Source organism: Phyllostomus hastatus, unplaced genomic scaffold (genome assembly GCF_019186645.2).
Source record: "Phyllostomus hastatus isolate PE091 unplaced genomic scaffold, TTU_PhHast_1.1 phas_scaffold_501, whole genome shotgun sequence".
Lineage (NCBI taxonomy): Eukaryota > Metazoa > Chordata > Mammalia > Chiroptera > Phyllostomidae > Phyllostomus > Phyllostomus hastatus.
The window spans coordinates 1415782-1426647 of NW_025334033.1; the positions used below are offsets into that span (position 1 = coordinate 1415782).

General features: G+C 40.9%; 1 protein-coding gene across 1 annotated transcript; it reads left to right on the plus strand.

Moving 5' to 3' along the window:
• Positions 1-9927: 9927 nt before the first annotated feature.
• Positions 9928-10866, plus strand: LOC123807864 (olfactory receptor 4S2-like). Its single transcript, XM_045821940.1, has one exon. It carries the CDS (start codon positions 9928-9930, stop codon positions 10864-10866), a length of 939 nt encoding a protein of 312 aa, XP_045677896.1.

Genomic DNA, 10866 nt, shown 5'->3' on the forward strand with positions numbered 1-10866 from the left:
CTTTTGGTGGGCCTCCTTGGGTTCCTCTTTAATGAGACTCTCTGTGTGTCCTCATTTGTATGTGTGACTTTTTCTTTCATCAAATTAGGGAAGTTTTCCATTATTACTTTTTGCAAATAGGTTTCCTATCCCTTGCTCTTCTTCTTTTCCTTCTGGTATCCCTAGTATATGAATATTATTATGTTTCATATTGTCTTGCATTTCTCTTAATCCCTCTTCATTCTTTCTGAGCCTCTTTTCCTCTTTTTGCTTTTTCTGAGTGTTTTTTTCTACTTTGTCCTCTAGCTTGCTGATCCAATCTTCTGCTTCATAGAACCTGCTTTTGATTCCTTCACTGTGTTCTTCAGTTCAGAAGTTGTATTCTTCAGTTCCTCTTGGCCCTTATTGATAGTTTCTGTTTCCTTTTTTGTGTTGATATAGTTTGCAATGAGTTCATTGTAGTTTCCCTGTAGTTTCTGGTGGCTCATTGTGAGCTCGTGGAACTTCCTGATAATCATTTCTTTGAACTCAATATCTGATAGTTGAGTTGCCTCTATTTCATTTAGCATTCTTTCTGAGGCTTCCTCCTTTCCCTTCATTTGGGGATTGTTTCTGTGTCTTCTCATTGTTTGTGAGACTCTTCTTCTTAGCCTGTGCTTCTTAAATTGATCTGTTCTGGGTCCCTGAGTTTATGGTGTGAACTTCTGTGATAGAATACCTGTGAGATTCAGTGGTGCAATCTCCTTTTGGTATGCTGGTGTTCACTGCTTCCCCCTACTCTTCTTTGTGATCATTTGGAGGGGTAAGGCAAAATGGTTTAAGACAGTAAGAGAATATTCTATGATATTTACAGTAGCAGCCAGAAGAGAAGCGATAGGACATCCTTTGGCTATGTATAGTGTTAACTGTGATCTTCCACTCTACTAGCTACTTTTTAGAAAGGATGGAAAGAAGATAAGACTGTTGTTGGGAAGGGAAGGATTATGAGTTGGATCTAGAAAGCAGTGAGGTTGTGGGAGGTCAGATTCTGAGGTAGGGTGAGAGTAAAGAATAGTAAATAGGTGTAGTTTGTGAGAGAATAGCGTTAACCACTAATAGTGGTTGTAGTAGTAATAGAGTTTAGGAAACTGTGAAGTGAGCTAAGATCTGGGAGGGGTGTTGTGTAGTATTTACAATGTATGGAATAGCTATCAATTACAGTAATATTAGAGCAACAATCATATGTCAGAATCTATGAGATCTAGATAACAAGAATAGGGAGTATAGGACCTTGAGTAGTGTACTAATGGAACACAAATGAAGTGAAGGACAGTAAATGAGCAATACACTGTGAATGAGATAACAGGGGAAACCTGTCAAATGATACAATATAACTCCCAAGAAAAGAAGACTAAACAGAAAGAAGAGGAGTACAAAAATACTATTAAAATAAAAGATGTAAGAATAATGAAAAAATTATAATACAAATATGCAATAACTTACCGGTTCAAAAAATTAATAAATAAAAAGAAGGAAAAAAAGCAGAAGATAGAAGGAAGAAGAGATAAATTTGGAAAGAAAGGAAGAAGGAATAACACTAGAAAGAAAGAAGGAGAAGCATAAGGAATTGAGAGATATAAAAATAATAAGAATTAAAAAAATAAAAAGTTACTTAAAGACAAAATCAAACAACTAAACAGAAAAACCTCTTGTTGGTTTCAAACTGGCTAAACCGTTTTTTCTGGTCTTGCTGGCTTCAGCAGACTGAAGGGCGATTGGTATCACTTTTCTCCCTTCCAGATCAGCACTCAGTCAGCCTCTTATGTTCTCCCCAGAGCCAGTCTGGTGCCTCTCTGCAGAGCCCTGGGTGTGGGATCAGGGCTCTCCTAAGCACGTTCTCCGGAGCTCATGGTGGTGGGCTCCCCATATCCTGTGGAGTGTGTGCGCCTTCCCTGTGTTCACAGCTGTGTGCTCTGGGGATCTTGTGGGGCGCCTGCGCCTTTTCAGTGTTCACAGCTGTGGGCTCCGGGTCTTCCACAAAAGCACACTCTCTCTGGATTGTGGGCATGGGAGTGCGGCCAGGCCGCCCTTGGTGGCAGAGGCTGGGGCACATACTCTTCCCAAGGGTTTGCGTGGGTGCTCACAGCCCCTGTGTGATTGCCACTCAGTCCTCACTCCCCTCTCTGTGCCTTCAAGCAACCAGCAGAATGTTAGTCTTTTAAAATTTATCTATCTATGTATCTATCTATCTATCAATCATCTATCTATCTAATATGAAAAATGATTTAGCTAGGAATTTTAGAGATCATATCTCAGATGCTGATTTTTTGCTTTTACCTCCAGCTTCAAAATTAATGTATCCATTTAATAATTAATTAAAATTTTTTAGCCCAAAAGAGAATTTCTTTCTTTTTTTTATTATTATTTTTTTAATCATTGTTCAAATACAGTTTTCTCCTTTTTACTCCCAATCCAGTCCCCCCTCCCACCCTCCCCACTTCCCTCCCATTACCACCCTCCCCTTAGTCTATGACCATGTGTCCTTTAAGTTTGTTCCTGTGAACCCTTCCCACTGTCCCCTTAAATTCCCTCTTCTCTCCCCTCCGGTCACCGTCAGCCTGTCCTCTATTTCAGTGTCTTTGGCTATATTTTGCTTGTTTCTTTGTTTTGTTATTTAGGTTCCTGTTAAAGGTGAGATCATATGGTATTTGTCTTTCACTGCCTGGCTTGTTTCGCTTAGCATAATGTTTTCCAGCTCCATCCACGCTGTTGCAAAGGGTAGGAGCTCCTTCTTTCTTTCTGCTGCATAGAATTCCATTGGGTAAACGTACCATTGTTTTTTGATCCATTCATTTACTGATGGGCATCTTGGTTGCTTCCAGCATCTAGCTATTGTAAATTGTGCTGCTATGAACATTGGGATGCATAGGTTCTTTTGAATTGGTGTTTTAGTGTTCTTAGGATATAGTCCCAGCAGTGGAATTGCAGGGTCAAAAGGCAGATCCATTTTTAGTTTTCTGAGGAAGTTCCATACTGCTTTCCATAGTGGTTGTACCAGTCTGCAGTCCCACCAACAGTGCACTAGGGTCCCCCTTTCTCCACAACCTCTCCAACACTTGTTTGTTGCTTTGTTTATGATGGCCATTCTGTCTGGTGTGAAGTGGTATCTCATTGTGGTTTTAATTTGCATCTCTCTGATAGCTAGCGATATTGAACATTGTTTCATGTGTCTTTGGGTTTTCTGTATGTCCTCCTTGGAGAAGTGTCTGTTTAAGTCCTTTGCCCACTTTTTAATTGGATTCCTTGTCTTCTTACAGTGCAGTTGTGTAAGTTCTCTATATATTTTGGAGATTAAACTCTTGTCTGAGGTATCATTGGCAAATATGTTTTCCCATGCAGTTGGTTCTCTTTTTATTTTGATACTGTTTTCTTTAACTGTGCAGAAGCTTTTGATTATGATGAGGTCCCATTTGTTTATTCTTTCCTTTATGTCCCTTGCTCTAGGGGACACGTCAGTAAAAAAGTTTCTTCGTGAAATATCTGAGATTTTCCTACCTACGTTCTCCTCTAGGACTTTAATGGTGTCATGTTTTATATTTAAGTCTTTCATCCACCTTGAATTTATTTTTGTATGTGGTGTAAGTTGGTGTTCAAGTTTCATTTTTTTGCACGTGGCTGTCCAGTTCTCCCAACACCATTTGTTGAAGAGGCTATTTTTACTCCATTTTATGTTGCTGCCTGCTTTGTCAAATATTAATTGACCATAGAGACTTGGGCTTATTTCTGGGCTCTCTGTTCTGTCCCATTGGTCTATGTGCCTGTTTTTATGCCAGTACCAGGCTGTTTTGATTACAGTAGCCTTGTAATATAGTTTTGTGTCGGGTATTGTGATCCCTCCTACTTTACTCTTCTTTCTCAAAATTGCAGCAGCTATTCAGGGTCGTTTATAATTCCATATAAATTTTTGAAGTGTTTGTTCTATGTCTGTGAAATATGCCATTGGTACTTTAATAGGAATTGCATTGAATGTGTAAATTGCTTTGGGTAGTATGGACATTTTGATGATATTAATTCTTCCAATCCATGAACACGGTATATGTTTCCATTTGTTTGTGTCTTCCTTGATTTCTTTCTTCAGTGTTGTGTAGTTTTCTGAATACAGATCTTTTACCTCTTTGGTTAGGTTTATTCCTAGATATTTTATTTTTCTTTTTGCTATTTCAAATGGGATTTTTTTCTTGATTTCTGGTTCTTCTGTTTCATTGTTGGTGTATAGAAATGCCTTTGATTTCTGGATATTGACTTTGTATCCCGCTGTTTTGCCAAATTCATTTATTAGGTCAAGCAGTTTTTTGGTGGAGTCTATAGGATTTTCTATGTATACTATCATGTCATCTGCAAACAGTGACAGTTTTGTTTCCTCCTTTCGGATATGAATGCCTTTTATTTCTTTTTCTTGTCTGATTGCTGTGGCTAAAACTTCCAGTACTATATTGAATAGAAGTGGTGAAAGTGGACAGCCTTGTCTTGTTCCTGACCTTAGTGTAAAAGATTTTAATTTTTGCCCATTGAGTATGGTGTTGGCTGTAGGTCTCTCATATATGGCCTTTATTATGTTGAGGAATGCTCCCTCTATTCCCACTTTGCCGAGTGTTTTTATCATGAATGGGTGCTGTACTTTATCAAATGCTTTTTCCGCATCAGTTGATATGATCATGTGGTTTTTGTCTTTGCTTTTGTTTATGTGATGTATTACATTTACTGACTTGCGAATGTTGTACCATCCTTGCATCCCTGGAATGAATCCCACTTGGTCATGGTGTATAATCTTTTTAATGTATTGTTGGATGCGGTTTGCCAGTATTTTGTTGAGGATTTTAGCATCAATGTTCATCAGTGATATTGGCCTGAAGTTTTCTTTCTTTGTTGTGTCTTTATTTGGTTTTGGAATTAGGATGATGTTGGCCTCATAAAAAGAGTTTGGGAGACTCCCATCTTATTGGATTTTTTGGAATAGTCTGTGAAGGATAGGGGTTAGCTCTTCCTTAAATGCTTTGTAGAATTCTCCTGTGAAACCATCTGGTCCCGGGCTTCTGTGTGTTGGGAGTTTTTTGATTACTGCTTCAATTACTTTTGTTGTTATTGGTCTGTTCAGACTTTCTGCTTCTTTTTCATTGAGATTTGGAAGATTATATTTTTCTAGAAAGTTGTCCATTTCGTCTAGGTTTTCAAATTTCTTGGCATACAACTCTTTGTAGTAATTTCTTACAAACCTTTGTATTTCTGTGGTATGTGTTGTAATCTCTCCTCTTTCATTTCTGATTGTGTTTATTTGGGTCTTCTCTCTTGTTTTCTTGATGAGTCTGCTTAAAGGCTTGTCGATTTTGTTTATCTTTTCAAAGACCCAGCTCTTGGATTCATTGATCCTTAGAATTGTGCTTTTAGTCTCATGTCATTTAATTCTGCTCTGATCTTGGTTACTTCCTTCCTTCTGCTTGCTCTGGGCTGCCTTTGTTGTTGTTCCTCGAGTTCTTGTAGAGGTAGGGTTAGGTTGTTTGTTCGGAATGTTTCTAACCTTTTTAGGTGGGCCTGTATCGCTATGAACTTCCCTCTCAGGACTGCCCTTGCTGTGTCCCACAAGTTTTGGGTTGTTGTGAGTTCGTTTTCATTTGTTTCCAGAAACCTTTTGATTTCTTCCCTAATATCATTCTTGACCCATTCATTGTTTAATAGCATGCTATTTAATCTCCATGATTTTGAGTGTTTCTGTTTTTTTTTCCTTGGGGTTGGTTTCTAGCTTCAGTCCCTTGTGGTCTGAGAAAATGCTTGGTATGATTTCAATTTTCTTGAAATCCTTGAGGCTTGTTTTGGGTCCTATCATGTGGTCTGTCTTTGAGAATGTTACGTGTACATTTGAAAAGAATGTATATTTAGCTTCTTTTGGATGGAGGGCTCGGTAGATATCAGTAAAATCCATTTCATCAAGGGTATTGTTCAATGCCACAATATCTTTGTTGATATTTTGTTTAGAAGATCTGTCCATTTTTGATAGTGGGGTGTTAAAATCTCCCACTATAATTGTGTTGCTGTCCATATCTTTCTTGAAGTCCTCTGAGATTTTCTTTATGTATTTGGGTGCTCCTATGTTGGGTGCATATATATTTACAATATTTATGTCTTCTTGATGGATTCTTCCCTTGAGTATTATGAAGTGACCTTCTGGGTCTCTCTTTATGGACCTTTTTTGGAAGTCTATTTTGTCTGATATGAGTATTGCTACCCTGGCTGTTTTTTCCTGTCCATTTGCTTGGAAGATTTGTTTCCAGCCCTTCACTTTCAGCCTGTGTAGGTCTTTTATCCTGAGGTGGGTCTCTTGTAGACAGCAGATATGTGGGTCATTTTTTTCTTATCCAATCAGCTATTCTATGTCTTTTGATTGGAGCATTTAATCCATTTACGTTTAAGGTTATTATTCATAGGTACTTATTCATTGTCTTTCAGGTACGTGTGTTCCTCTCTCTCTCTCTCTCTCTCTCTCTCTCTGTCTTTCTTCTCTCCTCCTTAAAGCAGTCCTTTTAGAATCTCTTGCAGAGCTGGTTTGGTCGAGGTGTATTCTTTTAGACTTCTTTTGTCTGGGAAGCTTCTTATTTGGCCTTCTATCTTGATTGAGAGCCTTGCTGGTATAGTAGCCTTTGTTGCAGACCTCTGGTTCTCATTACCTGGAGTATTTCTTGCCATTCTCTTCTGGCTTGAAGTGTTTCCATTGAGAATTTGGCTGTTAGCCTTATTGGGGCTCCCTTGTATGTTACTTCCTTCTTCTCCCTTGCTCCCTTTAAGATTCTCTCTTTGTCTTGAAATTTTGTCATTTTAATTATGATGTGCCTTGGGGTGAGTCTCTTTGTGTTCCTCTTGATTGGGACTCTCTGTGTTTCCTGGATTTGTGTGACTTTTTCTCACACAAATCCAGGAACGGGAAGTTCTCCTTCATTACTTGTTCAACTAGGTTTTCGATCCCTTGCTCTTCTTCTTCTCCTTCTGGTATCCCTATTATACGGATATTAATACGTTTCATATTGTCTTGCATTTCTCTTAATCCCTCCTCATTCTTTCTGAGCCTCTTTTCCTTTTCTTGCTCTTTCTGGATGCTGTTTTCTACTTTGTCCTCCAGCTCGCTAATCTGATCTTCTGCTTCATCAATCCTGCTTTTCATTCCTTCTACTGTGTTCTTCAGTTCAGAAATTGTATTCTTCATTTCCCCTTGACCTTTGTTGAGAGTTTCTATTTCCTTTTTCATGTTTATATAGTTTGCAGTGAGATTGATGTAGTTTCCCTCTAATTTCTGAAAGCTCATTGTGAGTTCATTGAACTTCCTCGTAATCATTGTTTTGAACTCACTATCTGATAGTTGAGTTGCCTCTATTTCATTTAGCATTTTTCTTGAGGCTTCCTCGTTTCCCTTCTGTTGGGGGTTGTTTCTTTGTTTTCTCATTGTTCGTGGGTTTCTTCTTTTTTCTTCTTGTTTGTTAATTTGAACTGTTCTGATTCCCTGTAATTATGGTGTGAACTTCTGTGGTAGAATATTTGTGTGTTTCAGTGGTGCAATCTTCTTCGTGTATCCTGGTGTTCACAGCTTCCCCCTACACTCTTTTGGGATCATTTGGAGGAGTAAGGCAAAATGGTTTAAAACAGCAAGACAGTATACTATGATATTTACTTTAGAAGCCAGTAGAGAAGAGATGGGTTATCCTTGGCTCTGTATAGTGTTAACCGTGATCCTCCACCCCACTATCCATGTTTCAGAAAGGATGGAAAGAAGGTAAGACTCTTATTGGGGCTGAGAGGATTGTTAGTTGGATCTAGCAAGCGGTGAGGCTGTGGGAGGTCAGCTTTTAAGGTAGGGTTGGACTAAAGATTAGTATATAGGAGTAGTCAGTACAAGAATAGAGACAACCCCCACAATAGTATAGTTCAGAAAATTGCAAAGTGGGCTGAGATCAGGTAGGGGCATTGAGAAGCATTTACAATTGTATAGACTAGTTCTTACTAGCAGTAATAGTAAAGTGACAGTCTTGTGCCAGAATTGATGAGGTCTAGATAACAAGAATAAAGAGTATAGAACCTTGAGAGGTGTATTAATGGAACACAGATGAAGGATAGTAACTTATCAACGCCTTGTGACTGAGATACCAGGGGGAACCTATCAAATGACAGTATAACCAGCCAAGCAAAGAAGATTATACAGAAAGAAAAAGAATACCAAAATACTATTAAAATAAAAAATGTCGGAAAAGTGAGAAAAAGATAATACAAATTTACAGTAACTTGCAAGATTAAAAAAAAAGGAAAGAAAAAGCAGAAGATGTAGTGCAGGAGAGATAAATTTGGAGTGGAAAGAATAATATTAGGTTGAAAGGAAGAGAAACATAAGGGATTGCGAGATAAAAATAATAATTGAAAAAAAAAGTCACATAAAACACAAGATAAAATCAATCAACCAACAACAGCCAGAGAAACCAAACAAAACCAAACCAAACAAACAAACAAACAAAAAAAACCTCTTGTTGGTTTCTAACTGGCCAGACCAGTTTTTCTGATCTTGCTAGCTTCAGCTGGCTGAGGGGCCTTTGAAATGCTTCTCTCCCTCACAACCAGATCTCAGCAAGTCTGTCAGGTACCCTGGGCACCCCCGCACACACTGGCACGCGAGAGTCAGTCTTCTCGAGGATGGTGCGCAAGCCCAGCCGTTTCCAGCTCCATGTTCCCCGCCGAACCGCACTCTGACTGGATGTTGGCGCCTTTCGTGGCTCCCCCAGTCGGGCTGGCTGGAAATCTCAGAGCCACCACTTCAGTTACGCATCCAGCACCACGTCCTTCCCAGGATCGCAGTGCGAGATTCTGGGATCGCAGCACGAGATTCCGGCCTCCCTACGGGGTGCGACCAGGTGTTGGCGCCTTTCCCGGCTCCCTCGGTTGGGCTGGCTGGAAATCTCTGAGCCACCACTGCAGTTACGCACCCAGCACCGCATCCCCCCCCCCCCCCCCGCCGGGAACGCAAGGTGAGATTCCCCGATCGCAGTGCGCGATTCCGACCTCCCTATGGGGGCGAGCCTAGCGAGGCCGGCTTGTGCTCTCCACCGATCTGCACTTCCGCTGGGCTAGAGATGCCCCTGGTCCTGTTGGCTATAGGCTCTCACTTCTCCTTGGTCTCTGGGCGGCTGTTCATATTTCCTGGGCGATTTTTTCTCAGTCCAACTGGCCAATCTGTTCCTTCTAGCAACCCGTTCTCCCCTGGACTTTCTCACCCCCGTATTTGGGGGAGGGAGGGAGCAGCGGCTTCCCTCTCCCGGGAGTCCTGGGGCAGAGCCCAGAGCACTGGCGGGCCTGGGGTCTGCACACCCCCAGACCCTGCGCTGATCCCTGGGCCCCTTTTGTCCTGTATCAGACTGCTTACCGTCTGGTTTTCCAGTGAGTGCAATAATTTCTGATGTCCTGCTTTCAAAAGTAATTCGGCAACCCAGCCCACTTGCTCTGTCTCTCCACCGATCCGCGAGTTTCCCCCCTCTTCACAGAAGCCGAGAAAAACGCTGCCTAGAGTAAAGCCACCATCTTCCCTCCCAAAAAAGAGACTTTCTGATACAAGAGAAAGGGAAAGAGAAACAATCAGAAAAACTCCATTACATTTAGTAGAAAAATTCATATTCTCTAGGTTCTTGGTTGGGAGAAAGGAACTGTAGATCTGAATGTAACAGAAAATCAAATGTAAGTCAATTATGTGGTAAGAAAATTAATGAGAAAATATCCTTGAACTATATTCAAGGAATATCAGTAATTTTATTTCCTATATTTAGCAACACAAATATTTTAACAAGACTGTTCTTGTTAGGCTTTACCACACTGAGAATGGTTTAGAAACATTTATTTATTTTTGCAGAGAACCAGAGCCACTCCACCAGTCCTACCTGGGTCCACATGGAAGTGGCCAGCAACGTCACTGAGTTTACATTCCTAGGACTTTCCCAAGATCCTGGAATGCAACTGATGTTCTTTGCCCTGTTCCTCCTCTTCTACATCGTGATCGTTTTGGGAAATCTGCTCATTTTGCTTACAGTCTTCTCTGTTTCCTGGCTCCACACCCCCATGTATTTCTTCCTCAGTAACCTGTCCTTTGTGGACATTGCCTATTCCTCAGCCACTGCACCCAAGATGATTGCAGACTTGATTTCTGACAAAAAGACTATTTCTTACTGGGGCTGTGTAACTCAGATGTTTACCTTCCACTTTTTTGGTTGTGCTGAGATTTTTGTTCTGACTGTCATGGCTTTTGATCGTTATGCCGCCATCTGCCAACCTCTCCGTTACACCACCATCATGAGTGCCAGCGCTTGTGTTGTGCTGGCCTCGCTGTCCTGGATAGGAGCTCTGGGCCATTCCTTAGTTCAGACCCTCCTGACCTTTCAGCTGCCCTTCTGCAATGCTCGGGTCATTGACCATTACTTTTGTGATGTCCACCCAGTCCTGAAACTCGCCTGTGCTGATACAACCCTGGTAAATATGTTGGTGGTTGCCAATAGTGGTCTCATTTCTCTGGGGTGTTTCCTCATTCTTCTGGCCTCCTACACAGTCATTCTATTGAGTCTTCAGAAGCGGTCTGCAGAGAGCCGGCGCAAGGCTCTCTCTACCTGTGGGTCTCATTTTACTGTAGTGACTTTCTTCTTTGTCCCTTGTATCTTTATTTATCTTCGTCCATCCACTACTTTCCCACTGGATAAGGCTGTATCTGTGTTTTATACCACCATCACCCCAATGCTAAACCCTCTCATCTATACTCTGAGGAACGAGGACGTAAAGCGTGCTGTGAAATGGCTATGGAGTCGCAAGGTCTCCTTGAGGGAAAAGCAGAGTGGATAG

Excerpts from the sequence above, each read along its gene's own strand:
- LOC123807864 (XM_045821940.1), top strand. The coding sequence starts at position 9,928 with ATGGAAGTGGCCAGCAACGTCACTGAGTTTACATTCCTAGGACTTTCC.